The sequence below is a fragment of the Bipolaris victoriae genome (genome assembly GCF_000527765.1).
Source record: "Bipolaris victoriae FI3 unplaced genomic scaffold scaffold_65, whole genome shotgun sequence".
NCBI classification, from domain to species: domain Eukaryota; kingdom Fungi; phylum Ascomycota; class Dothideomycetes; order Pleosporales; family Pleosporaceae; genus Bipolaris; species Bipolaris victoriae.
In genome coordinates, this window is record NW_014575327.1 from 153,740 (window position 1) to 176,970 (window position 23,231).

Here is a 23,231-nt window from a genome sequence, read left to right on the forward strand (position 1 = left end):
TGATCAAGTATCTGCCGTATTTCACCTAATATAGCATCCACCATCCATCTCAGGAAAAGGGCCAAATGCTGAAGAGTCAAGGTCAAGCCAGTCGGTTGTCTGCCAATCGTCTAAAAAGTCTTTTAAACCTGGTGTTGTCATGTCCATTGGACTACCAAAAAGAGGCTGCCACATCTGTAGAGTTGGATTCGACGGATCAGGATCATTCACAGCCTCTACAGGTAACGTTATTGGGTTGCCGGCCACAGTTGTAGCCGACGATGGCGGTAAATACTCTTGAGTTGGAACAGCCGTCTTTCGTTTAGCTTCAGCACGAAGTTCTTGGAGGATAATGCTATATCTCCGTGACGGGGAGTTAGAGGCTGTGGCCCGCGCCAAGTGTTGCAGGCAGTTTTCAGCTTGATCTAGCATATTCTGGCGATCGCCTACTGACATTGAATCTCGGTAGGTATCCTGTATAATAGACACATATACCACAAGCAATGCGCAAAAGCAGACGTAGTGTGTCCACCAGAATGCGTGAAACATACGACCCTCACGCGCCACGCGGTCGACTGCATCTAGCACTGAGCACGCAGCTACGATGCACTCATGGAGACTATCTTTTGCAAGATCTTGCATGGAACCGTTATCGCGTAGGGTGTTCTTAAGAAGAAAAGGGCGGTGGGCTAACATGACCGCATGGCAATACGAAAGCTTCAAGGCTATGGATTGCCGGCGAAAAGTAGGAATCAGGCTACTCGGGTTGACGGAACCTAGGAATGGAGGGAGGGAAGACTTCCACTCACGCAGCGCTGCTCCCAGACGATGGGAAGCAGCGAGGCGGAGATTGTTTGGTATCTGGATGTCGCACTGTCAGTGCAATATTGGCGCAAAATCAAAATCTGGCATACCGGCTTGATGGAATACACCTCGCGCGAGATTCGCTCTGCAATCTGTGCAAGACGTGCATGCCATATCAACGACTCCAGGTGGCAGTCATCCGAACTTGAGTTCCGTGGCCCATCGCTGGTCATGTCTTCGTCATTTATGGCGTCTGGGAGATCTTGATCAATATCGTCATCGTGGTAATGCCTGGGACGTCCAAAAATGACGCCGAGGTACTTGTCCAGAATGTACGCCACCCAAAATGTTCTCTTTCTACACTGCTGTTCAATATAATCGCGCTTAGTGGTAGATCCGGGTCTTTTACGATCGTCTCTTCGATGCAGGCCCAAGGCCGGTATGATTTGGAGAGCATGACCAAAAGCGTACCACGCTTGATTGAATCGGCAAGACATGAGTAGATACAAAACCTGGATAAGCCTACATTGAGCTGACTCAAGTTGTGGAATACCCGTTTCGCTCGCAATCAAACGCGCAGCCTCGGCAAAGAAGAGTTCGCTCTGTGGCTCTTCATTCAACTCGTTCTCGGGCGATGATGCGATGTCGCTTTTGGCCTTTTCTTCGTGGAAAGCTGCAATTGCAAGTACCGAGAGCACCACTGCTGTTTTTGCATGACCGATACCTTGACGAAACAAATCAGTAAGATAGGCTCTGTGTTGCGACCTTTGCGCACCTACGTACCGTTGGAAAGTGTAATATTGCATTGAATGTTGTTAAGAACGCACGTTAGCCAGGCCTCCACCGTTTGCCGATGAAGTAGTCGATAGGTTGCGATGCATACATCAAAATACAAATCTAGCAAGGCGTGGCTACGATCTGCTGATGGCATTTGCATTTGCCCAATTTCTCGAAAAGGTTTGTCGCCAGCACTCATAAGCAGTTGGCTGTCTTCGGCTAGCCCAAGCTGACCGTTGACAAATTGGGAGCCTTCCTTGTTCGAGATGCGACGCCAGGCGCGGTGGAGAAATGAGAGACCGGACGTGGTGTCTGAGTACTGCCCAGCTACCTCGAGGCCCGGGGAAGCCCGCGACGGCGGGTCCACATCATTGGCGCTCTGAGCAACGGCAACGAATGGATCAGCCATAATCACTTCAGCTCGGTGAGGAGGTCGAGGAGTGCTTCTCTGCTGCATGTTGACGGGAGGTGAACGCCCAGCAGCCGCCGGGTCGGGGGCACGAAGCGCGGTCCTCTTCCCTCTTGTGTAGATAGCCTCGTACTGGCAGTGTACTCGGCGGCGCATGCAGCTCTCGCATGGCTGTCCACCTGAACACTTTGATTTTCTTGCTTTGCAGACATCGCAAGCTCGCGTGACTTTGACCATGCGTTGCCTGCCATGAGCTGCGTCGGCGGTCCGCTTCTGGGGTACTATGCTGCCTGTCTGTGCTATTCCGGGTCAGCTCCATGGGCGCCTGAGGATTCAGAGGTTCTCATTGGGGCTCTGGCATACAATTTGTGGAAGCTGGCGATAGCCCAGTGGCACCGTCTGAGGGCATGGTTGTGGATGTAGGTGGATGAGGAATACAGGCCAATGAGAAGGATATCCGCTCCGGGGCGAACGTCGGTTCCTAGCTCGTCGGAGACGGAAGCAATTCACCCGCGGAGCTACAGGTTGCGGGTTGCGGCAAAGGGCAACTGCTCCGTCCCAGCCCCATGCTTCACTGCTACATCGGAAATACTTACAATGCAGATATATATCATGGTGTTGTACAGAGAACCGGCCGTTGCACTCTCTTACTTATACACACTGCTCCATCTTGTGTTGGCTGCACCAGCCTCAAGTTGACGTCCCACCATAACAGTCATGGCCCTTCCCACACACTTCACCCTTAACACGGGTGCACAAATACCCGCCCTTGGCTTTGGCACATGGCAAGCCAAGCCCGGTGAGGTTGAGCAAGCAGTGGAAACAGCACTCAAGGCGGGCTATCGCCACATCGACTGCGCAGCCATCTACCGCAACGAAGTGGAAGTAGGCCATGGCATTCGACGAAGTGGCGTCCCACGCTCACAAATCTTCATAACCGGAAAGCTGTGGAACACCAAGCACGCACCAGAAGATGTCGAGGCAGCGCTCAATCAATCGCTCCGAGATCTTGGTGTTGAATACCTTGACTTGTTCCTCATGCACTGGCCCGTGTATGTATAGCTTCCTGATATAAGTTCACAACGCATACTTAAAACATCTTAGTGCCTTCAACGGCAAGCAGGGCAAGTGGTTCCCCTTGCGTGACGATGGCGTTTTCGACCTCGTAGACATTGACCCAGCCACCACCTACAAGGCCATGGAAAACTTACTTAGTACTGGCAAAGTCCGTGCAATCGGCGTCTCCAACTTTACCATCAACCGCTTAAAAGATCTCTTGTCTAAGACCAACGTCGTCCCGGCTGTCAATCAAATTGAGGCACACCCCTACCTCCAACAACCCGCTCTCTTCGACTTCTGTAAAGAAAAAGGCATCCTTGTTGAAGCATACTCTCCTTTGGGCAACAACCAGACAGGCGAGCCACGCACTATGGATGATGAACTTGTCGGTGTGTTAGGTCACAGATTGGGTATGGACCGTGGGCAACTCCTCGCTAGCTGGGGCATCCAGCGCGGCACCGTGGTGCTGCCCAAGAGCGTCACGCCGAGCCGTATCAAAAGCAATGGACAGGTAAAGGCATTGCCAAAGGATGCATTCGAAGAACTCAGCCAATTGGAGAAACACAAACGATTCAACGTGCAGTCGCGGTGGGGATTCGATATCTTTGAGGAACTTGGCGATGAGGTGAGAAAGATCGCTCAAGGGTTTGCAAAGGAAAATCAGGCAAAGTTCACTACCTAGGCAATATAGAGTAAGAAAAATCAAAGATTCCCAAGGGTTTAATGTACAATGTCAATGCTGCTACAGCGGCAGGAGAAACCGCACTGCACTTAGTAATGGCCATCAATGTTATCAAAACACTCACGGGGCCCCAGATATTGGCCATGGCAACGCTTTTGCTCGACTACGGCGCCAACCTGGAGGCCAAAGTTGAAACAGGAACAACACCGCTACGGAAGGCCATCGACGGAATGGTATCTGCCAACGGGAAAATTGGTCGTGGATCTGAACCAGGCCGGTTCAATATGCTGATATAGAAAGGTGCAGATCGATATGTCGCGGACAACGCAGGTATTCGTATCGAAGACCTTATCGATCCAAACTACTGGTTCTTCGATGAGACAGGTAGACTGGAATTGAAATCGATTCAGACCATCACCAAGGAACCGCATGGGATTTAGAGAGGCGCACGTGTTAGTCAGACGTCGATCTCTTTAATACAATTGGCTGCTGTCATCTTGTCGAAGCTCTGGCCAAGGACGGCCCGAAAACACGTCGGCAAAACGGAGCACCAGAACAGCCTCTAGAACTCTCAAGCTGCAACTTCTGCAATTCTAATGGGCAGAATTAACATGACAACTGCTCTAAAGGATGTTGCGATGGATAGGCCTTGCAAAGAGAAAGTTGCCGCGGTGAAGAGAGTCCTGTGTTGACAACGAATGACGCGGCCTCTAGAAGCTTTAAGTACTTAGAATGAAATCAGTCTTATAAATTACAGTAAAGTCTTTATCGGCGCGCAACCTGTATGCATTCCAATACCTTCGTCCAATAGGTCCCAAAGGTAACCAGGGGGAATCTGAGGCGGCTCAAGACTCTTGGACTAGCGATTTTTAATTCGTGCTATTCGCTTATTACGGATTATGCATCCGACTACACACGATCGCATTGCCAAACTTCCTCTACTATTAGTCTCATCCAATACATACCTGTAACATCCCAGATGCAGTTGCATCCACCACACTCTCTACACCCTTCATCGCCGGACCATCTTTTGCAATATCAACTAACACCAGCCGCCGCTGGTACTCACAAGGAACTGTGGACGAGCCATCTGCACTAGGCTCTGGAGGTCTTTTGCTTCCAAGCGCAGTCACGCACGGGCTAGCGCTCCCACGAGGTATGGAGGTCATGGTCAAGACCATGCTGCACTGGTAGGTTGTTTCAGTTGTACTCGGCAATTCAACTACTTGATACAGCCGATTCGACTTCTTATCTCGTATCATCCAAGGTTTACCCGTCTTGATAGTCCTTTCTGGGAAAGATAGTGCGTAGTATGTTGCCTGGAGGCCTTCGGATGTATAGGTGGCGTCAGCTCCTTGCGAAGCTATTTCTATACCACTTTTGCTGCCATTTTGAGCCGCCATAAGTGACACAGGAATCCAGCGAGACCCCGGAATGTCCAATTTGGATCCAAGAAGAAAGAGTATGTTCTTAGGAAATGTATGGAGTTCCTTGAAGAGTAGTGCCATACGCTTCTCTCCGGGCAAGTCAAGAAAAGGAAGGACTTGGATACCCAAAAGACTCGCAATGGCCAAGGTTTCATCTGTAGCTCGAGTTGTGTCCCTCCAGCGTAATGATCGGGCCACATCACCAATCGTGTAGGTGCCGTAGCCAGACTGCTTCATCAGTCGAAACAGCTCCGCGGCTAGATCTGTCTGGTATGGTTGTAGTAACATATCGCTAATGGGAGGAATCAGGTCACCTAACGCTTTGTGAGTGTCGGCAAACTGTATGTAGAGTTGCTTCGCCAGTACACCTTCCTGCAGTGTCCAGAGTCGTCGCATCCAACCCGAAGTCAAGACTGCGAGCAGTTTCGCACCAAGCGACTCAGTAGAATTCATGAGCTGTAGACTGCTATCCAACACCAAAACAGCTTCGGCGTCTTGGTAGGTGCGTGCCATCATACCAATGGCTTTCTTACGAGCAAGCTCCGCCTTCGGAACGCATATACTATCTATCCAGAAAGCCGCATTTGGACGCAATGTAGATACAAGTGCGCTCAACTGTTGCAACTGACATAGAGGAAGTCCGTTTTCCGACGTGCTCCCAAGACCATCTGCCCATACATGAGATAACGCGACATATGGAATGTCAGTCGATTTGTGGACTTCAAGACCGGAAGAATTGAGCGTGACGACGGGTATTTGGCCATTTCCAATGCAATTAAGGACTTGCTCCAGTACCGGTCTGAAGAATTCACAAAGTGTCTCCGGGGTCTTCGTTAAGGATTTGCACCTGCTGTGGTGCTTCGCGACGTATGTCGCAGTATCGATATCATAAGCCACACAATGCTGTGGCGTACAACCTGAGTGGCTCTTGCCATCGTCTATCGGACCCTGATTGCAAACATATCGCAAAGATGACACTGATGTAGTACTGATCAGGTATTCAGTGGTGTATGAACACCATCCAACTGCATGCAATTCTTCTTGCAATATCTTTCTAATTGGCGGTACCCAGATCATAGACCACGAGAAGCCTTCAGTAGGCATACGGAGTCCTAATGCCATTCTTGCGTGCGCGCTGACTAATGCCTCGGCGATGATTGCAATGAAACACACCATGGATGGCATTGCATCACCGAGCAATTCGAATGGCGCGAAATTTATTGTTATCAACGATACCACAAGGGAATGGGCTGAGCGCAGATTCTCACGAGCTCGTTTGAACCACGGCTCCAAAAGCTGTGTCGGGGTCTGTTCGATCCGAGAAAGCCAGTTGCGCATAATGTCGACCAGATGACGTGTAGTCATAACCAGCTTGCCGCTGTGATCCTTGTGAACCAGCATATCTTCTGCTATTGGTGCTTCGATCACTGCCTCTAACAAGCCGAATGTGAGCATACTCTGATAGCTTGCTGCCAGAATGTTCATTGAAGACTGATTCCTCGGTCGGACTTCCAGATATTGGCGCAGCGAGACCGGATCATAACCGTCGTGCGGGTATCCTAACCATTCTGGATCCGCGAAAAGTCGAGAATGAAGATAGTTTGCGTTACAATGTGACATAATGCCTCGTCTTTAGGGGTCTTGACTGGGTTGATCGGCCTCGAGATCTATAACGCCTAACGAATGCAGTGGATAGGCAAAGGATTGAAATCGGCGGGGTTGTGTTGGTTGGGCGTCCGCGCATCAGCAGTCCCCACCTGTTGCCTTGATAGGTTACGAAACCCAATTCAGCGATCGAGCCCCTCCTATACCCCGCTATTGACTTTCTCCTTCAGCTTGATATATATTTTCTACTTCATGAATATATACCACTTGAATGACGTAGAAATACTCAGCGACTGGCTGCAACAAACTAATCTTACACCCCACGAAATCTTCATCCAGTGAGGCAGCATCGAGCTAACATAAGACATGTATGTATTCAAAGATTTCACCGCAACAAGCTCGAGTCTATTCCAGGACTGCCACGTCTAATCTAGAGATTGCACAAGTCAGTTGATGAGCTCAGTAAATTGAATACTGCTTCTGGACACGATCCAAAGCCCGATCTTTTCCAATTCCCTGATTTTCAAAGACCTATAAATGGACAAGTAATTTACAACCAGGAGTTCACGAAACCTCCGGAGTCATGTTGTGCCACAATCTCCTATATCCAGCGAGGATGGAAAGAACAACACAATGCCTCCTTCTGTATCATAGCATTCCATGTAGAAGGTGCAAGAGATATCATTTCGCATTGTTATGACAGAAATTTTGATTACGGCTCTATCTTTACAAGAGGTTTGTGTAGAGCTGCGTTGTTGCGACATGTGGTGGCTGTGCAGAGCGTCAAATCAGGTTTGGTACGGTGGCCAGCCAGCTGCGTTCAAGAGATGCCTAATAAATCCCAAGGTCACATGTTTGTCATAAAACCTGATTACCGTACCCCGCACATGGCAGCTCTTCAGAAATCTCTCTATTCCTATCGTTAAAGTGCTTGCGTAGTGCGATTCTTGCTATTCATAACCGCTATGGAGCCTCTAGTTGACCATGAAACTAGAGGATCCACAATTATTCTTTCTGTTTGTCTAAACTCTCTCAAGCCTCTCACTCAGCGCCGCGCACTACCTATCTTGAGTATCGCTTCCTCGGCAACACCTGGGCGGTTCCGACTTATAGATTGTGATCAGTTTCTTTATCATCATTCTTTGACTGTTCATGAGTTCTACGAGTTCCCAGTCCCAGAAACTGCTTACGCTGCTATTTCATACATCTGGCGAGGAAATAGTGTCGATGAAAGTCTGGTTGGCGCAAGGTTTTCCATCGCTGGAGCCGAGGATGGCGATCCTGTTGGCGTAGAAGTCCTCAGACACGCATGCACGGCAGCACTCCGGCACAACGTTAGGTACATTTGGCTGGATCGCCTGTGTATTATGCAGACAGAAAAAAATGACAAGAACTGGCAACTTCAACATATGTTTCGGATATATGAAGGCTGCGCAGTATGTTTCATCTTCCCTGGTGGCATCCAGCGTCTCGTCTGCCTCGATGAGCCGACCGCGTGGATCCACCGCGCGTGGACACTACAAGAAGCTCTTGCCCCACCCTGCGTCGAAGTAGTATATAGATGGACTCTTGGACGTGGGATGTACGTAGGGCTGTATCGAGGCGATATTCATGAGCTTATCCCTGGCGAGTCGGCTATAACTCCCCTTCGCGCGCTGCTGGGACTCAATATCTTCCCAGAGGTAACCTTCATCGGTAGCAAAGATCCTATCCCATTCCGCACAACTATCTTTGGCCTCCCAACTGGATCCACTCCTCCCTACTGGCCCGAGCATAGGACTGAAATTGTCATATCTATGTTCCAGAACGCTCTCCCGCATGGGGACGGGCCTACCTTCAACCAACGCGCACCCGCCATCTGGCGGAGTATGTTGTTCCGGACATCATCTCGTCCGGTGGACATGATTTTCAGCATCATGGGTCTCTTTGGGGTGACTCTTGACCCGCGCGCTTTCGAGCCGGATGACCGCCTTGGTGCGACGGTCGCGCTAATGCGCGCGATTCTCAAGCGGCCAGGAGGTAGGGCGAGCTGGCTGGGCGTCGCACCGTACTTGCCACCCCATCCACGACTATCCACAATTCCAAATTTTCCGCATACCAGCGTAGATGGGAAGGTCGAACTTGAGCTTGATTTCGCGCCCGAGATTGGTGAGCGAGGCCAAAATCAGCCCTTGGACCAGGTCCTGAGCCAGCAGCGCTTGTCTGTTTTAGACACTCGAAGCATATCGATGCCAACTGGAAGCGTGGATGAGGCTGGATACCTCTGCATCTTCAGGCCAGTGTTCCTTGTGTATGCTTTTGAAGGAGAGCGAGTTGAAGATAGTCACCATGAGCACTTGAACAGCACGACTGCCAGTCCACCTCAGTGTTGCTTTCCTACTTGGGCGATCAACCAAACGGCGTGGCGGTTCTGCGATGTCGCAAATCGCTACCCCAATGCACCACAGGGCGCACGCTCTGAACCTAGGACACTTGCTGTTCTGATTGGATTTCGCAACGAGATTTCCTTGGCTGGAACATGGGAGTGGCCTCGGTTTATAAGTGCAATGCTTGTTCGTGAACACGCGCCGGACTATTACCATATCGAGTCATACTTTGAGCTTGAGGACAAGCTAAGTAGCTGGGTTAACACTTGGGAAGAGCGTGAACTATCTATTGGCGGACCTCATTCTCACTCTATGGCAGGACGAACCAGGGCTCATGAAAAAGAACGAGCAAAGAAAGAAGGAGGATGATGGTATCATCCTGACCTGGTATTACAGATGTTTAGAATTTGTTGATCTGGATGTGATGTGGATATTCGAAGCTACACATAGTACGGGGATATCATGGGCAAGGCCCTGTTAGGAGACGATACATCACCAAGAGGTATCGCCTTACTTGCGCTATGAAGGTTTACCTGATTTGAGCGTGATGGAGTAACCAAGCGGACCAGAAAGAAGTCCACATGGAGAATGCCCAGGTAGGCAGAAATGGAGCTAATGGAAGAAAACTACCGGAATACACGATGATTGAACAACAAATAAAGACACTGGCTTTTACTGGGTCTTTGGATGGGTTTCCAATAAGAAGGGAGTCTAGAGGAAGTTATAGTATGATCCTGAACTTGACTGAAGTTTTGGATGTAAATAACTCCTTGCAGGGATCCTCGTACTCTCTATCGGAAGCCCTTGTCTCGATTATTGGTTTGCAGAATTTGGCAGCAGAAAGACTTGGAGAAGCAGAGACTGGAAGCGCATGCTAATTGCGCTTACCACAACTCCATCGTGTCACCACACGGCAAAAGAGCAGCTGATTCTTTTTCTCATCAGGCGAGTCAGCACTACTAGGCAGCAGTGAGGCGTGCAGCGGTTCACAGTGGCGTTACCCCACCAACATCCGCGCTAAAGGGTCCTGCAATCGACTCTCCCTGATGATGCAGCGCCTCTTACTTTCCATTAACTATTTCGCCCACGAGCAACAAAGACTTTGCGCCCATAGAGGTTGTACTCGATAGGTACTGCCTTTCATTGGACCATTGGCCTTGCAAGCACCATTCTCACCTAATATGCCGCCGCTCATCCTCAAACTGCTCCGTCGCTCATTTGAACCTGGAAAAGCATCCAGCGAGTTTGCTGAACAATGGAAAAACCCAGGCGATGTCTTTTCGGTGCTACTGATACTTGGCGGTGATATTGTGGGGCGTGCGGTAGCCCAGCTTGCCGGTTCGCGATTAACCCCAGTGGCCTTCTCATTCGGTACGTTATCCGCTTGCTGAGCTTGCTCGGCGAGAAATGCTTTGTTAAGGTGGTTTTCGCGTGCTATCCGCTAATGAATATCATCTTCTATTCAGGCTGGGTAGCTTACGCCGTTACTGCTGTCGTTTCCGCCGTTGGCGAGAACAAGCTTATGCCGCTCCCCGATTGCGCCTGCAAAGTCATCAATGGCGATTCAACGTATGTGCGTGACAACACAAGTTGGGTGCTAGGACGCATCATGCGAGATTTCGAGGGCTGGATGCACCCGGATATACGCCAAAAGGTCGAAGAGATTTTAGACCAAAAGCGGGAGGAATTACAAAAAGACGCTGAGGCGCGTGGAAATGGACAGGCAGCGAATATCCAACGTCCTACACAAGCCGGTCTTTGTGTGTCATTCTACAAGGCTGAAAAGGCGAGCCCGGGAAAAACACAATTCGATATGGTATACCGCAGCGGTTTTGCTACCGCCATATTCCAGCTTGGAGTGGCAGCCATTCCCTGTGGTGTCTGGGGAGACTGGTCTATACTTCTCATCACCGCGGCAGGTATCTTATTGGCCTTTCTGTCGGGGTCTTTGGGTCAATGGAAGACTGAAAAATGGCCCTGTCGCCCCAACAGAGAAACAAAGACTGTAATACTCACACGCGGCAATGGTGCTCAGCATGCTATTGTTATTCGCGACGCTGACATTGTGGGACTTGACCTGGAGAGCCTTGCGGGAGGCCAGTCTAATGTTGATGTTTCCACTTCACTTTCTACCCGCGTGACTGTAGTGCTCCTCGCAGTGCTTTGGATTCTACTACTGGTTTCCGCTTCTGGTATCAAGGACCATACCTGGTTTCTTCTTGCGGTTGGCGGCATCGGAACAACCCAAAACATCTTTGTTGCTGGCTCGCGCCGGGATCCATCAGCTTTTGGTATACCGTTGACTTATGAGAAGGTCATTGCTAGGACAAAGGTAATGCACACGCTATTTGCGGTCGAGGAAGCGTTTCCTGGACTTGGTTTCAGTATGCGCGAAACGTTCTTTCCTGGTGGTCAGCTCAAAGAGCACGAAGTAGAAAAATGGGAAGCATGCCAACAACTTCTAAAGGAAGAGAAGGCAGCTAGGAGGGCAGCTAGGGAAGCGGAGAGGATAGCACAACAGAACCAGCGTACAAATTAGTTCGATATCAGTAGCAGGTGTATCGGTCTACCATAGACGACTTGATCGTCGAGAAACTCTACACTGTTAAGCCATTCACCAAGATCCGACTTACTAGTCTACTATTTTTCGTACGTCGCAAAGTATCCTGGAAGCGCAAACTTCAATTCGGCCCTTTGCAAAGTTCTTCAATCCCGAGTAGTAAAACCTTATATTATCAGGTCATTGTCCCACGCACAGAGACACTGTTCTTTCTAATGCATCTTACGGCATGAAGATTCAGCCAATCGACATTCATGGCATGTCTACAAAAAATCTCTTGCTGGGTATTCAACTTTTGATACCAAGTGATAACTGACCAACTCTCTCTCTCCCTCTCTCTCTCTAGTCTTTTCCCGTATCATGGCATCATTATGTTCGTAAACATGGAAGATAATTCGTATCACAAATCTAAACTGATCCTTGCCGAATTTCCCGGCACCACTTCTTTGAGGTCGATCTAACCTGGGTTGAATGAAATTTGTTTACAATTTGACGGCCAAGCCAAAAGACTCTTAGGAAGCTCCACCTTAGGTCCAAATACAGGGGTGTGTCTATGGCCAGTATCTATGAGATTAACCGATTACATTACACAGTATCATGCGGTAGGGTTGGCACACGTGGACTATGCTCAATAGGTACAGAATGCTCGACGACATGCGGACTCTTCTTGATATCATCCAATTCCTTCCATCCATTGTTTTCCGTGATTGCCTCGATAGATTCTGAGTCCATCTGGTGCCATCGGGATTGGCGTTTTGATTGCAGTGGCCAGCTCAATTGATTTGAGTTCTGCCCCTGTGGCTGTTGATCTGAGGTTGGATTGGCACCCGACATAGTCATGCTCTCAATGATGCTGCCGCTCATACGCTTGATTAGTGGCATAATATATGGAAAGGATCCTACAGTTTAATTAGCATTTTATTGCATAAGACTTCAACCAGATGTCCTTCAAACATACCACAAACTATTCCAGCATTGCACTCGATAGCACCCCACACTGGCACCATACAAGCTTCGTAGGTGAAATCTCCGACTCCTCGAAAGTATATCATATTACGCAATCGAATGATGGAGCATGCGATGGCAAGAGATCCTGCGCAGTAGGTAAAGAGTAAAGAAACTATTCTATGATCAGCAGACGTGGAGCAGATTGAGTCTAGAATTGCCAACCTTTTTTCTTCCGCTCCATTTTGAGGTCGAGGAGGGTTGGCAGAGGTAGAAAGAAGATAACAAAGTCAAGGAGTGTGTTGACTGTTGATGTAAAGAAGTTCATGGCCATCATATTCCAGCAACCCTAAATCACGTCAGCATGCATTAGCATGTCAGGGGTCGTACTCACACGTGGAAATGTGTCAAGATTCCAAGCAGCGCTCATTGGTATACACTGGAAGATTGCAGCCTATAAAGTTTCAATAAGTGGCCACTTTTGACCCAAGGTAGACATGGTACTTACAAAGGTAGTGAAGATTGTAAAGATACAAACTAAACAGCCAGTCCAAAACACGATCTTTTTTTGCATTCCAGGCGCGGCAAGTAGGTGTAGTTGAGCAAGCATGCTGGCTTTAATCAAGCTATGTCCACTGGTCAGCAACAGATCCCTCAGGCAATTGGTGGATATATTTAGAGTTACCCAACAAGTGCCTGATACACAGAGTTTTGTGCTAATCCAACCTTCATGCTCGCTTGCAACATCTTTGGTCGTGCGCGCGAGTACTCGATATGCTTACCCATACCCGTCTCGATTTGAAAATGGATCAACACGCATGACGCAATAGCCACGAAGGATGATACAACGACAAGCCATTCTGCCAAGTTCAAGCGCGTAGTCTTCAAAAGATACAAGCGGCTAAAGAGTCTGGGCCAAAGTCAGCCAGAGATTCGCAAAAGGCAAACAATGAGTGATTTCTTACCGGAGGATGACTATTAGGAGCGCAAATCCGAGACAGGAAAATGTAATGGCGTAGAGCATAGGGCTGGCATCTTCGTCCATGTATCCAGGATCGCCGGGTTTGAGAGCCATTGCCTCGAGGTTGTACCAACGTTTGCGGGATTCGCACGGTGACAGCTTCGTGTCGGAGACGACGAGTGAACGTCTTGACACTTAATGTCAGCGTGAGAAGACACCCTCCCGTCTTTAATATCATAATGTCTCCAATACCATGCTGTCCTTAAGATGATGCCGCGTCGCTTCTCCGTGTATGAAGGCAGCGATTCGTGACTCGTTCGGTCGACTACGGGTAGGAGTTCGTTGCAAACCATGTTTCTCATGTGCCCCACACATGTGCCGTACCTCAGCACTAGCACATGGAAGCACAACGTCAGGCCAATAAGCACGCTAGAATTATGCCCGAAGCCGGGAATCAAAGCCCCTTTTGTCGCAGTGGTCTCTGTAGAAAGTGTGGGGAGCGGCAAGAGAGTTCGGGGTTGCTCCGGGGTCCAATTAGCCTGAGCGCGCCAGCCCACGGTACTAGTTAGATCCGTGTACCAGCCGAATTAGTTAGCTAAGCAATGGCGATTCAGTCAGGGATAAAGCACAATGCATTCGCGAATGTCTCCTCGCCAGTTTAATTCGTGGAGGCGTCGAGTGGCTGCTCCCCCCTTACCCCACATCCCCGCGGCCTCCCCTGTGGCACCTTGTCATCAACCCGCACACTAAAGCTTGATTCGATGTCGAGGCACGAGGCGCTAACGTGGCTCACGCGTAGACGGGTCTGAGCTCATCTGTGTGGCGAGCGTGGCGCCCTATTCTTTTCAGCTCCATGATCATGCAGCCTCCGTTATGACTCGCCCAAGAGCGATGCTGGTGGATGCGGCCGAACAGTCTCTTCTTCTTACGTGTGGTTAGATAGCTAACTCGTGGTCACAAGTCGCGACGTCGTGCCAGGGGGCACCGCGGGGCGATGCGAGGAGGGCCTTAGATGGTGGCCCTACTTCTGCATTGTGAGATAATAACATGGTAGCTAATAGTTGACTGTGATTACCCTATCCAGATTAGTGGCCTGCATGCGAGTTTTCTATAGGTATAGTTCTCCGACCTGAGTCGTTTCGTAGCTGGAAGACGAACTTGTAGAGACCTTGGCATTCGATATTCGACTATGTTGCGTTGATGATGCCGTGTCAGGATGCCAATATTCGATCCGTCCATGAGAAGCCAGCAAATTGAGGCTATGTGAGAGCGAGAAATTCGCACTCCCCTAAAGCGAAAATTACCAGCGTGTGGATTTAAACTAGCATTATTTCTTCCACTCGGCCTTTTCGTGGGAGGGAACTATGCATACGCTGGTTCGGTGTAGGATCCGCCTTGATTCTTGCTAGCTGGGACAATGCGGCTCAATCCACCATTAGTTCTAAGATGAACTTCTTGACTTAGTTCAAGGACATCAACTATTCCCAAGGCCAAACATTCAGGGTTATAAAACACATGGCGGAGACCTTCCCAATGTCTTGCCCAGACTTATTTCACCACTTCTTGATCAGCTAGATTAGCCCTTTTTTGTCAAGCAGAACTGTGAAACATCATGATGGACCATCGACGAAGGCAGGGGTCTCATTGTTATTGACACCATCGATAACGCTGAGGACGCCCAAGCCGTCGTGCTGCCTGGGCTTACCCGCTATGGCTACAGTGACCATTTTGATGGCGCTGGCTACCTCTAAAAGACTATCGGTACCCTGATCCGGGCTTTAGGTATCGCCTAGTCCACTGCTGTGAAGGCAACGGGTGCGCTGACCAAGGACAGTGTGTTGACCGACGGGCAACAGTTTGTGATTGGCAACACATCAGTCAGCGCCGTTGCCACCCAAGCCACACGCTAGGTGGCTGCGCTTTCGTCTTCCCCGTGTATGAAGCAGGGAAGCGCCACAACGCCAGCTTCTACTGCGGGTGTGGCATGCCGCCCTCCGCTGACGACAAGACTAGCCAGGTGTAGAGGTCTTGTTAGTTAGTCACCAGAACTAGGACTAGTCCGTTCAGGATTATGACTTTTCGGATACGCAATTTTGCATCCCCTACGATTATTGCACCATTTCTAACCCCTTTATTATTGATGCCGATAGCTAATTGTGTTGCCTCCAAATGATGGACAAGTGTATGCGAATAATGGGCGCAAGATTTGGTCTATCCCTTTCGGCTTCGATATTGCTGGTGGTCGTCCTTCTAACGATCAGTAGAGGTTATAAGGATTGGAAAAATCAATAGGAAGTAAAGAAAGGTAAAAAGAAGGTTTGAACTTCCTAGCAAGCGATCTGGCCACCCCATCTCCTATAGGCTAGGCCTGAAGTTCGGTGTACACAGTGCACTGTGAATATCTATCTACGTACCGGATTAGAGTTTATCTGCTTTTTTGTTATTCGGTTTAGCATTACATGTGATCTTTTCTTGTACCAAGAGCTGAGGTGTTAGATGAACTGCCTCTATGTGATAAAGATCTGTTGATTGTTATCTCTACTCTGTTCATCTAGGATCGACCCTTGGACTAGTGCCATTAGTACTGAAGTCTCTGCTCGATTTGGTCAATCTAGACTCATGCGAGAAGACAGGTCTTGGCACTATTAGTATGATTAAGCAATCAATTACGCGTGCTAGTTATCGAAGATAAATAGTGAAACTAGAATGTCTTCTCTAGTAGAGAGCATCGTTATGCCTGGAGGTTATTCAGATTGCATCTATTCTATTCTGTTTCGAAGAAAGGATGTCAAAGAGGTTCAGAGTGTAATCATACACCATGAACGTGATACTACTTGATAGCTGTTGCACACTATTAGCCAATTCCTTGTCAAGGGAAAAAAAGACAGGTACAAGTGCTTACCGTGAGTCTCACCAGCCGCGGCGTGGTTGCTTTCCAAAATACAAACAAGCCTTCCTTTATCAACATGTTCGTTGCAACCGAAATCATACTACCTCTGTGGCTTCCAATACTCTGCATTCTAGTTTTGATGTTATCGAACGGCATCGATGCATATCTATACATCATCAGGCTTCACACGATAATAGCAGATGCCAAACACTTACACTGTCATGATGCCACTGCCAGCTCCTGCGATTATAGTCGTTGTCGCGCCACCCATCTTTTCTGGCAACGCTTCTTCCAACTTATCTTTGAGTGCGCCGAACGTCGTGAACCGCACAGCGCTGTTTGTACCCTGCTTACACAGTACTGGCGTGAGACCCCTCCATAAGGAAAGCACTCCGTCTTGTCGCACTGTATGCGCGACTAGCTGCGGCATAGAAAGCCGTCCCAAATGGCCTCCTGATGCAGCATCGTGTATGACTCTTGTCTTCAGCGCCTCACCCGGTGTAACAACGAGGATGCTCTCTGTAGCTCCAGCGCATAGCCCTGAGGTGAGGTTGAGCCAAGGATTTCGTACCGCAGACGCGTCACTCATGGTTGGAGAGGAGAAGTAGGGAGTCAAGTTTCTTTTCACGGTCTCAAAGGAGAAGAAGCGAACTCCGCTTTTGAGCGCGTTGCTTATAGCAAGAGTTTGACATCCGGTATATACGCCTCTAATGCCAGAATCTTGGAATGTGGATCTGAGGATGGTGAAGGATGATGCGGACTTTCGGCCGGATGAGGAAGGATCGAGTTGGCGGCGGGTTTTGACAAACTCGGCTGGGTACTGTTGATAGGGTCAGCTTTTATCTGGTATTGAAGGCGAGAATTGTAACGTGCGCCACACACAGAGGAGGCGCAACTAACTGTAACAAAGGTTTCTGATGCGCCAGCCAGGCCACCTGCTATTATGCTGATGACAACTGAGTGCGGGGCATTGTTCATGGTTTCAGTTTCTTGCACGAGACTTGGCGTCGTATTCGACTGTTTCGATCTCGAATCATTCCTGATAAACTAACAGGTTGCACCACGTATATCTATGCACCTTCACAGACATTGCGCGTCAAAGCTCGGGGCAGTGTACAGATGTCTCTGAGGCACAGCGCCAGCACTCCCCCTCGATGCCGAGCATAACTTGTCCCGGCTACTTCGGAGCATGTCCGAAGTCCAAGACGCGCAAAACGGGTGTTGACATCCGCTTGTGGTAACTAGTACGCAACTGGGGATGGTGGCTCGTGCTGGCTCGGACGTTGACCGAGATTTTGTGGTTTGTGGATGGAGAGGAGTTGGAGGTGCGGGTCTCGCCCGCACTTCGCTCGGCTGCGCACAGACTTGCTTTAGTGGGTCATTTCATTCAATCACTGTGGTTCCAAGAAGAATAATCGTCAAGTCATAGATGCGAGTATTGCGACCTATCCCGTCATCTCCAAGATGGAGAGGTCTCCTGCCGCATGCGGATTCTATGCAAATTACTATGCATCAGACGTTTCTGACTTGGGAGATTCGCGTTGGACGATTCGCCCTCTGATAGACGTCGGTCCGTGCACTAGCTCTGACGTAAGGGTGATTGATTTGTCTATTCAATTACTTGCTATCTAGGAAGGGGAATATCCCACAGTACATGAGCATTCCTGCTGAACACCTTCTCCTTCAAATTCGTCTCTTCCGTCCAATCCAGTACCTTTTCAACAAAAGGCCTGATATCCAGCCCTTCAAATCTAGTATGCGGCCAATCTGACGCGAAAATGATCCTATCCCCAGCAAATTTCAGCAACTCACGGGCAATGCCCTCAACACCGCGATATGCCGGGTCCTTATCAAACCGATAGGCGCCAGAAAACTTGAGATATGTATTACCGCCTTTCAAAAGGTTGACTAGAGATTGGAAACCAGCGAGGGTATATGGATCGAAGGGTAGAGTCCTGTTTTCAGGAGGCGGGAGATTTGGCGCGCCAAAGTGGGCAATGGAAAGTGTGACGCCAAGGTCTCCAACAATGGGCTCAAGCTTCGGCAAATCTTCCATGCCAATGTACAGTTCAAGGACCCAGTTCAGTGGCTTGATTATCTCGGCGTACTGCTTGACCTGCGCCTGCAGTTGGGCTTCGGTGAGCTTAATGTTGTTGGACTTGATGTTCAATCGTACGCCCCGTACACCAAGCTTGTCCCATTCTTGCAGGGTTTTGAAGGAGATTGTATTGGCATCGAAGCCTACGACGCCGCGACCGTGCCGCGTTCCGAGTCTCGTGAGAGCATTGATAAGGAGAGTATTGTCGTTTCCGTATATCGAGGGCTGGACGATGACAATACTTCTCATACCGACCGTCGATTCGAATGACAGGGCGCTGGAAAGATTGTGCAAGCCGGGAGTATACTCGGCATCTGCCGCCTCAGGGTAACTTGGATCCGTTACATGCATATGGGTGTCCCAGCTATGCGCTGGCATGCGCTTCGCAATTGTTGCATTCTCATTGCAAACAATGGGCTTGTTTGCAATACTAGAGGCCAACTTAGCTGACCGAGCAACTAGTCGTAGATGGGGCTGGGCATCTGCAACAAAGATCTGGATGAAAGATAACAAGAACGAAACAAGCTTGATGTTTTGGAAAGCCATCTTGTGTGACTGAATGACTGCTGGACTGAGAACCTACTTACCTGTGTCGTCGGAACTGGGACTTAAATACGATCCTCTTGGGATCTAGGGTCCGAGGTCGCAACCTCAATGATCTCGATTTCCCCGCCATGAGTAGCGAACTCAACGAGAAAATGCAGTGGTAATGAAGGAATTTAGCAGTGCAATTGACAGAGATCATCTTGTATGGTTCCTAGAAAAGGCAACCCGCTTGCGAAAAGGGCTAAGTCAAAGCTTGCAAGGATGAGATAGCGTGCCCCAGTTTTGTATCAAAATTACGGGTATTGCACGCGTTCAAAGCCCGCTCGGGAGTCGATTCCTGTTCGAACAATATGGTACAGGAAAACTAATACGCAAATCTGCTAAGTATGCTGTGTTGAATGTTTGGACCGGCCACTCGGATGATCACCGAACACACTTTTGCCGTTTTCGGGAGCTCGGAAGTTGACCGAGCTAGCACTCCACCATCGGAAGATGACCGAATTACCCTGCATGTGGCGTAACAGGGGCTACGCCATCGCATGTTGCGAAGTTTCTCAACCATTCCTTTTTCACAGTTCCCCATACCCCGGAATATTCGAAAACTGGGAATATGAGGTAGCACTCCACATATAAAGCCTTAGTACTTCCACAACAGTCTGCTTCAAACCCCAGTTTTCCATCCTTGCACGCGTTGAGATCCTACACGAAGATTTTTATCAGAGGAGCCATGGGCAAGCTACCTCCTCCATTCTATATTCTGGCAGTAGTTGTACTGGCTTGTGGTGGTATTCCAAAAGGTAGCTTCCAAAAATGGGATCCGAATGACGCCGCTGAAATATGAGCTGTAGGCTACGACGAGGGTGGTTTCAGCGCTAGCATAACTTTACCTGCTTTCAAGAATGACTACAACTTGAACAAGGCGGCCTGGAACAACAACGCGACCGGGCTGGCCAACCGCACCGCAAACATTAGCTCTTTGGGAGTCTTGGGTGCCGCCGTAGGTGCTCTGATCGCATACTTTTTGAACGACAAGATTGGGCGATTGTGGTCTTACCGCATCGCGATTGTGATTTGGGCCAGCGGGATCTTGATGCAGGTTTTCTCCTCTGGTATCTTCGAATTGTTGCTGTTTGCCAGGATATGGGGAGGACTCGGCGCAGGCGGTCTCACTGTCATCGCACCACTTTTCCTGTCGGAGATCGCACCTACAAGCGTTCGAGGAATGATTGTCAGTATGTACATGGTTGTACTGTTGAGTTTCCTGGCCTTGGGATTCTTCATCAACTACGGTGTGAGCAAAACAATGAGTACTTCCAGGTCGCAATGGCAGATCGTCCAGGCAATTCCACTTGTTCCGATGGGTTTTGCCTTCTTCAGCTCGTTCCTCATTCCCGAAAGCCCCCGCTGGCTTGCCACTAGAGGTGCCAACGAGGAGTGCCTCGCTGCTCTAGCTCGATTTCGTGGCTTGTCCGGGGATAGTGCAGAGTTGATTGCGGAATACGAAAGAGTCCAAATCGAGGCCAATGCGCTCGTAGAGATGAAGAGCCTATCTTTGCTAGAGACAGCCAAAGAGTGTTTGGCTGATCCAAATCTGCGTAGTCGGTATTTCCTGGCCGTTGCAATGCATACCATTGCACAATGGACTGGAGGAAATGGTATCACTTATTATATCAGCGACATCTTCCAGTACGCCGGTGTCAAAGGACCTCAGACGTCTCTAATCACCTCCGGCGCTTATGGCATAGTTAAGCTGGTCATTACAATGATCTTTGCTTGGGGCTTGATTGACAAGCTTGGCCGAAGACGCTGTTTCACCACGGGACTCATTTTACAAGGCGCAACACACATTTATATGGCCATCTATTTTGGAGCCATTGGCCAAGGAAACCAGCATGCTTCTAACGCTGCTATCGCCTGCGTATTCATCTATGCCATCGGATGGTCGCTCGGTCTCTGCACAATTCCATACATCTATTGCTCTGAGATCTTCCCGACAAAGGTACGTAGTTTCGGATATGCGACAACAATGGGACTGCACTGGTTCTGGCAGTTCGCTGTCGTACGAGTGACCCCAGTCATGTTGGCTGCCTTGAACAAATGGGGAGCGTATACCTTCTGGGCTTTGGTTTGCGCAATCGGTCTCGTTATTTTGAGGTTGTGGGCGCCAGAGACCAAGGGTGTGCCACTGGAGCGCATGCATGAGCTATTTGAAAAGCCTTGGTACAAGTCCGGGGCAGCCAAGCTTGGGTACCTAGAGGACAGCATGTGTGAGGGAAAGGGTGACGAGAAGGTTTCGGTTGAGCACCAGGAGATCAAAGCTTGATATGTCTCCTTCAATGAATCGTGCATCATATCTTCTTTGCTATCATCTTGTGCACCATATCGTGCCTCTGCCTCTTGTGAGCATCCAAGAAGGCGATGCCGAAGTGATATCTATTGTAGGATGTCTTTCTCAATGTGGCGAGTGAGTGATTTGAGGACAAGCTATTTCACAGCCAAGCAAGGAATGTGAAACAACATGAATGTGGTTAGGGCGTATAACCCCTAAATGCCTTTTCACATCAAAGGTCAATAAATTTCGGATTCTGGGTTCATCGTGACGCTAAGAGGCTCAATCTGGAGAAAAGCCCCATACATCTCCTGGGACATGTCCAGCAGATTATAACTTCCAGCTCCCTCTATCTGTCCATTGAGGTACGAAAGATCCAATAGGATGGGCTCATCGTTCTGTTCAACGCTTCCAGGCATGTTGTTTGCAGACGCAGAAGGATAATATATATCCATGGGTAGAGGCAGTAGAGGATTATTCGCGATGGGTTCCGTCGTGTCGACGGTTGGGCCAGACGGTTCCAAGGATGCTGTTTGGATTCCAAGTACTTCGAGTTCCTTCGATATGTTGCTCAGGGCTGTAGTAATGACTGGCAAAATAGTTAGTGGACATTGTTGATCTGAGTAATCTTACTAGCCTGGGTTTGTATGCCTCAGGCGCTCCAGGGCACCTATGCAAAAGTTGAGTCTTTCCAGCGTATTCGGTGCGTTGTGGCCGATTGCTTGCAGTTCTAACAGAAAGATTGAAGCTGCGGTATAAACACTGTACGCCAGGCTGAGAATAACATGACCTTCGCCAAAAGCGTGCTTGTACAAATCAAACAATGCAATGATTGATGTTGCAGATGACACGCAATGAATCAAAGGGTTACGATCAGCCATGGCGCTCGCCAAGCCGGACTCCCTGCTTAATTTGAGTTTCGCGCGATTCAGTAAAATGTTTATCGTATGATAGAGACAGCTATAACAGATTAGTGCTTTATGCCCGTGGACGAAAACCAAGTCGCACTCACTTGAGGGTAACGATATGACTGGGCGGACAATCCAACTGCATCTCCGCAAGATTAATCTTTAGATGTTCGGGAAGATCTCGCCACCAATCTTGCAGTTTAGAGCCTTCCGAAATTGCACATTGGTATGCATTAGTGGGTGACAGCTCGTGGGAAGGATTGTACAAGTGTATCAGGATCTGGTTCAAAATTTCTGCAAGACTACACATCTGGATGAAACATGAAATCGAATGCGCCTGTCTTGGTCGATAGTTGGCAGAAGGGAGCCCATGCGGAGTCCAAGGTTCAATTTCGGCTGTATCATCCACTGTCGATGGTCAGGACCAAAATCATATGAGCAGAGACCATGTCGTACTTAGCACTCGTGGTGGACTGATCTCAGAGTTTTGGATCATGGGAGCTCGGCCAAAGTACAGGGATATGAGCTTGTCCCAGAAGTAACAGCTCCAGAACAAGCGATTGCGCACTTCAATATCCTCAGTGGAAAAATGTCCAACATCCGCGTATCGCTTACCGTCGATGCAGATACCTATATCATCGATCAGTCGGAATGCCATGCCACTGTACACACACACAATTTATTTACGCCCGGCGGCCAAGCCGAAAGGGCTACGAACGCTAGTCTAGCTTTACACTTCCTATGCTCAGTCTTGGTCTCCCTAGCCCATATGTCTTCTTTAGCCCACATCTTTATATAGCTTATCGTCTAAATCTAAGCCCTTACTTAATACCTTGGCACGCCTCTTCTCTATCTACGATCGCTCCTCATCAAGTGCTCGTGGGTT

At 49.1% G+C, this 23,231-nt stretch overlaps 10 protein-coding genes across 10 annotated transcripts; 4 read left to right on the top strand and 6 right to left on the bottom strand.

The window, feature by feature from the left end:
* Nucleotides 1-21: 21 nt before the first annotated feature.
* On the bottom strand, nucleotides 22-2,378 carry COCVIDRAFT_39465 (hypothetical protein; the record flags this gene model as incomplete). Its single annotated transcript, XM_014699236.1, has 4 exons — nucleotides 22-840; nucleotides 894-1,507; nucleotides 1,567-2,268; nucleotides 2,333-2,378. 4 exons carry the CDS (start codon nucleotides 2,376-2,378, stop codon nucleotides 22-24), a joined length of 2,181 nt encoding a protein of 726 aa, XP_014554722.1.
* A 308-nt stretch (nucleotides 2,379-2,686) lies between these two features.
* Nucleotides 2,687-3,710, top strand: COCVIDRAFT_104285 (hypothetical protein; the record flags this gene model as incomplete). The annotated part of the gene is made up of 2 exons (XM_014699237.1): nucleotides 2,687-3,021; nucleotides 3,074-3,710. The coding sequence occupies 2 exons, from the start codon at nucleotides 2,687-2,689 to the stop codon at nucleotides 3,708-3,710; spliced, it is 972 nt and encodes a 323-aa protein (XP_014554723.1).
* Nucleotides 3,711-4,461: 751 nt separating this feature from the next.
* On the bottom strand, nucleotides 4,462-6,757 carry COCVIDRAFT_28296 (hypothetical protein; the record flags this gene model as incomplete). The annotated part of the gene is made up of 2 exons (XM_014699238.1): nucleotides 4,462-4,569; nucleotides 4,676-6,757. 2 exons carry the CDS (start codon nucleotides 6,755-6,757, stop codon nucleotides 4,462-4,464), a joined length of 2,190 nt encoding a protein of 729 aa, XP_014554724.1.
* A 950-nt stretch (nucleotides 6,758-7,707) lies between these two features.
* On the top strand, nucleotides 7,708-8,322 carry COCVIDRAFT_104242 (hypothetical protein; the record flags this gene model as incomplete). Its single annotated transcript, XM_014699239.1, has 1 exon — nucleotides 7,708-8,322. A coding segment is annotated over one exon (615 nt), but the record flags the coding sequence as incomplete, so codon positions are not given.
* A 1,988-nt stretch (nucleotides 8,323-10,310) lies between these two features.
* COCVIDRAFT_77111 (hypothetical protein) lies at nucleotides 10,311-11,593 on the top strand (the record flags this gene model as incomplete). Its single annotated transcript, XM_014699240.1, has 2 exons — nucleotides 10,311-10,479; nucleotides 10,575-11,593. Coding segments are annotated over 2 exons (1,188 nt in total), but the record flags the coding sequence as incomplete, so codon positions are not given.
* A 660-nt stretch (nucleotides 11,594-12,253) lies between these two features.
* Nucleotides 12,254-13,688, bottom strand: COCVIDRAFT_104354 (hypothetical protein; the record flags this gene model as incomplete). Its single annotated transcript, XM_014699241.1, has 7 exons — nucleotides 12,254-12,567; nucleotides 12,627-12,788; nucleotides 12,839-12,962; nucleotides 13,008-13,067; nucleotides 13,122-13,239; nucleotides 13,299-13,523; nucleotides 13,579-13,688. The coding sequence occupies 7 exons, from the start codon at nucleotides 13,686-13,688 to the stop codon at nucleotides 12,254-12,256; spliced, it is 1,113 nt and encodes a 370-aa protein (XP_014554727.1).
* A 2,685-nt stretch (nucleotides 13,689-16,373) lies between these two features.
* On the bottom strand, nucleotides 16,374-17,439 carry COCVIDRAFT_62047 (hypothetical protein; the record flags this gene model as incomplete). The annotated part of the gene is made up of 4 exons (XM_014699242.1): nucleotides 16,374-16,415; nucleotides 16,477-16,630; nucleotides 16,680-17,284; nucleotides 17,365-17,439. Coding segments are annotated over 4 exons (876 nt in total), but the record flags the coding sequence as incomplete, so codon positions are not given.
* Nucleotides 17,440-18,088: 649 nt separating this feature from the next.
* Nucleotides 18,089-18,811, bottom strand: COCVIDRAFT_39470 (hypothetical protein; the record flags this gene model as incomplete). The annotated part of the gene is made up of 1 exon (XM_014699243.1): nucleotides 18,089-18,811. The coding sequence occupies one exon, from the start codon at nucleotides 18,809-18,811 to the stop codon at nucleotides 18,089-18,091; it is 723 nt and encodes a 240-aa protein (XP_014554729.1).
* A 1,024-nt stretch (nucleotides 18,812-19,835) lies between these two features.
* COCVIDRAFT_104305 (hypothetical protein) lies at nucleotides 19,836-21,431 on the top strand (the record flags this gene model as incomplete). Its single annotated transcript, XM_014699244.1, has 2 exons — nucleotides 19,836-19,905; nucleotides 19,957-21,431. The coding sequence occupies 2 exons, from the start codon at nucleotides 19,836-19,838 to the stop codon at nucleotides 21,429-21,431; spliced, it is 1,545 nt and encodes a 514-aa protein (XP_014554730.1).
* Nucleotides 21,432-21,676: 245 nt separating this feature from the next.
* Nucleotides 21,677-23,015, bottom strand: COCVIDRAFT_104328 (hypothetical protein; the record flags this gene model as incomplete). Its single annotated transcript, XM_014699245.1, has 4 exons — nucleotides 21,677-22,007; nucleotides 22,071-22,397; nucleotides 22,450-22,753; nucleotides 22,802-23,015. Coding segments are annotated over 4 exons (1,176 nt in total), but the record flags the coding sequence as incomplete, so codon positions are not given.
* Between the last annotated feature and the right edge of the window lie 216 nt (nucleotides 23,016-23,231).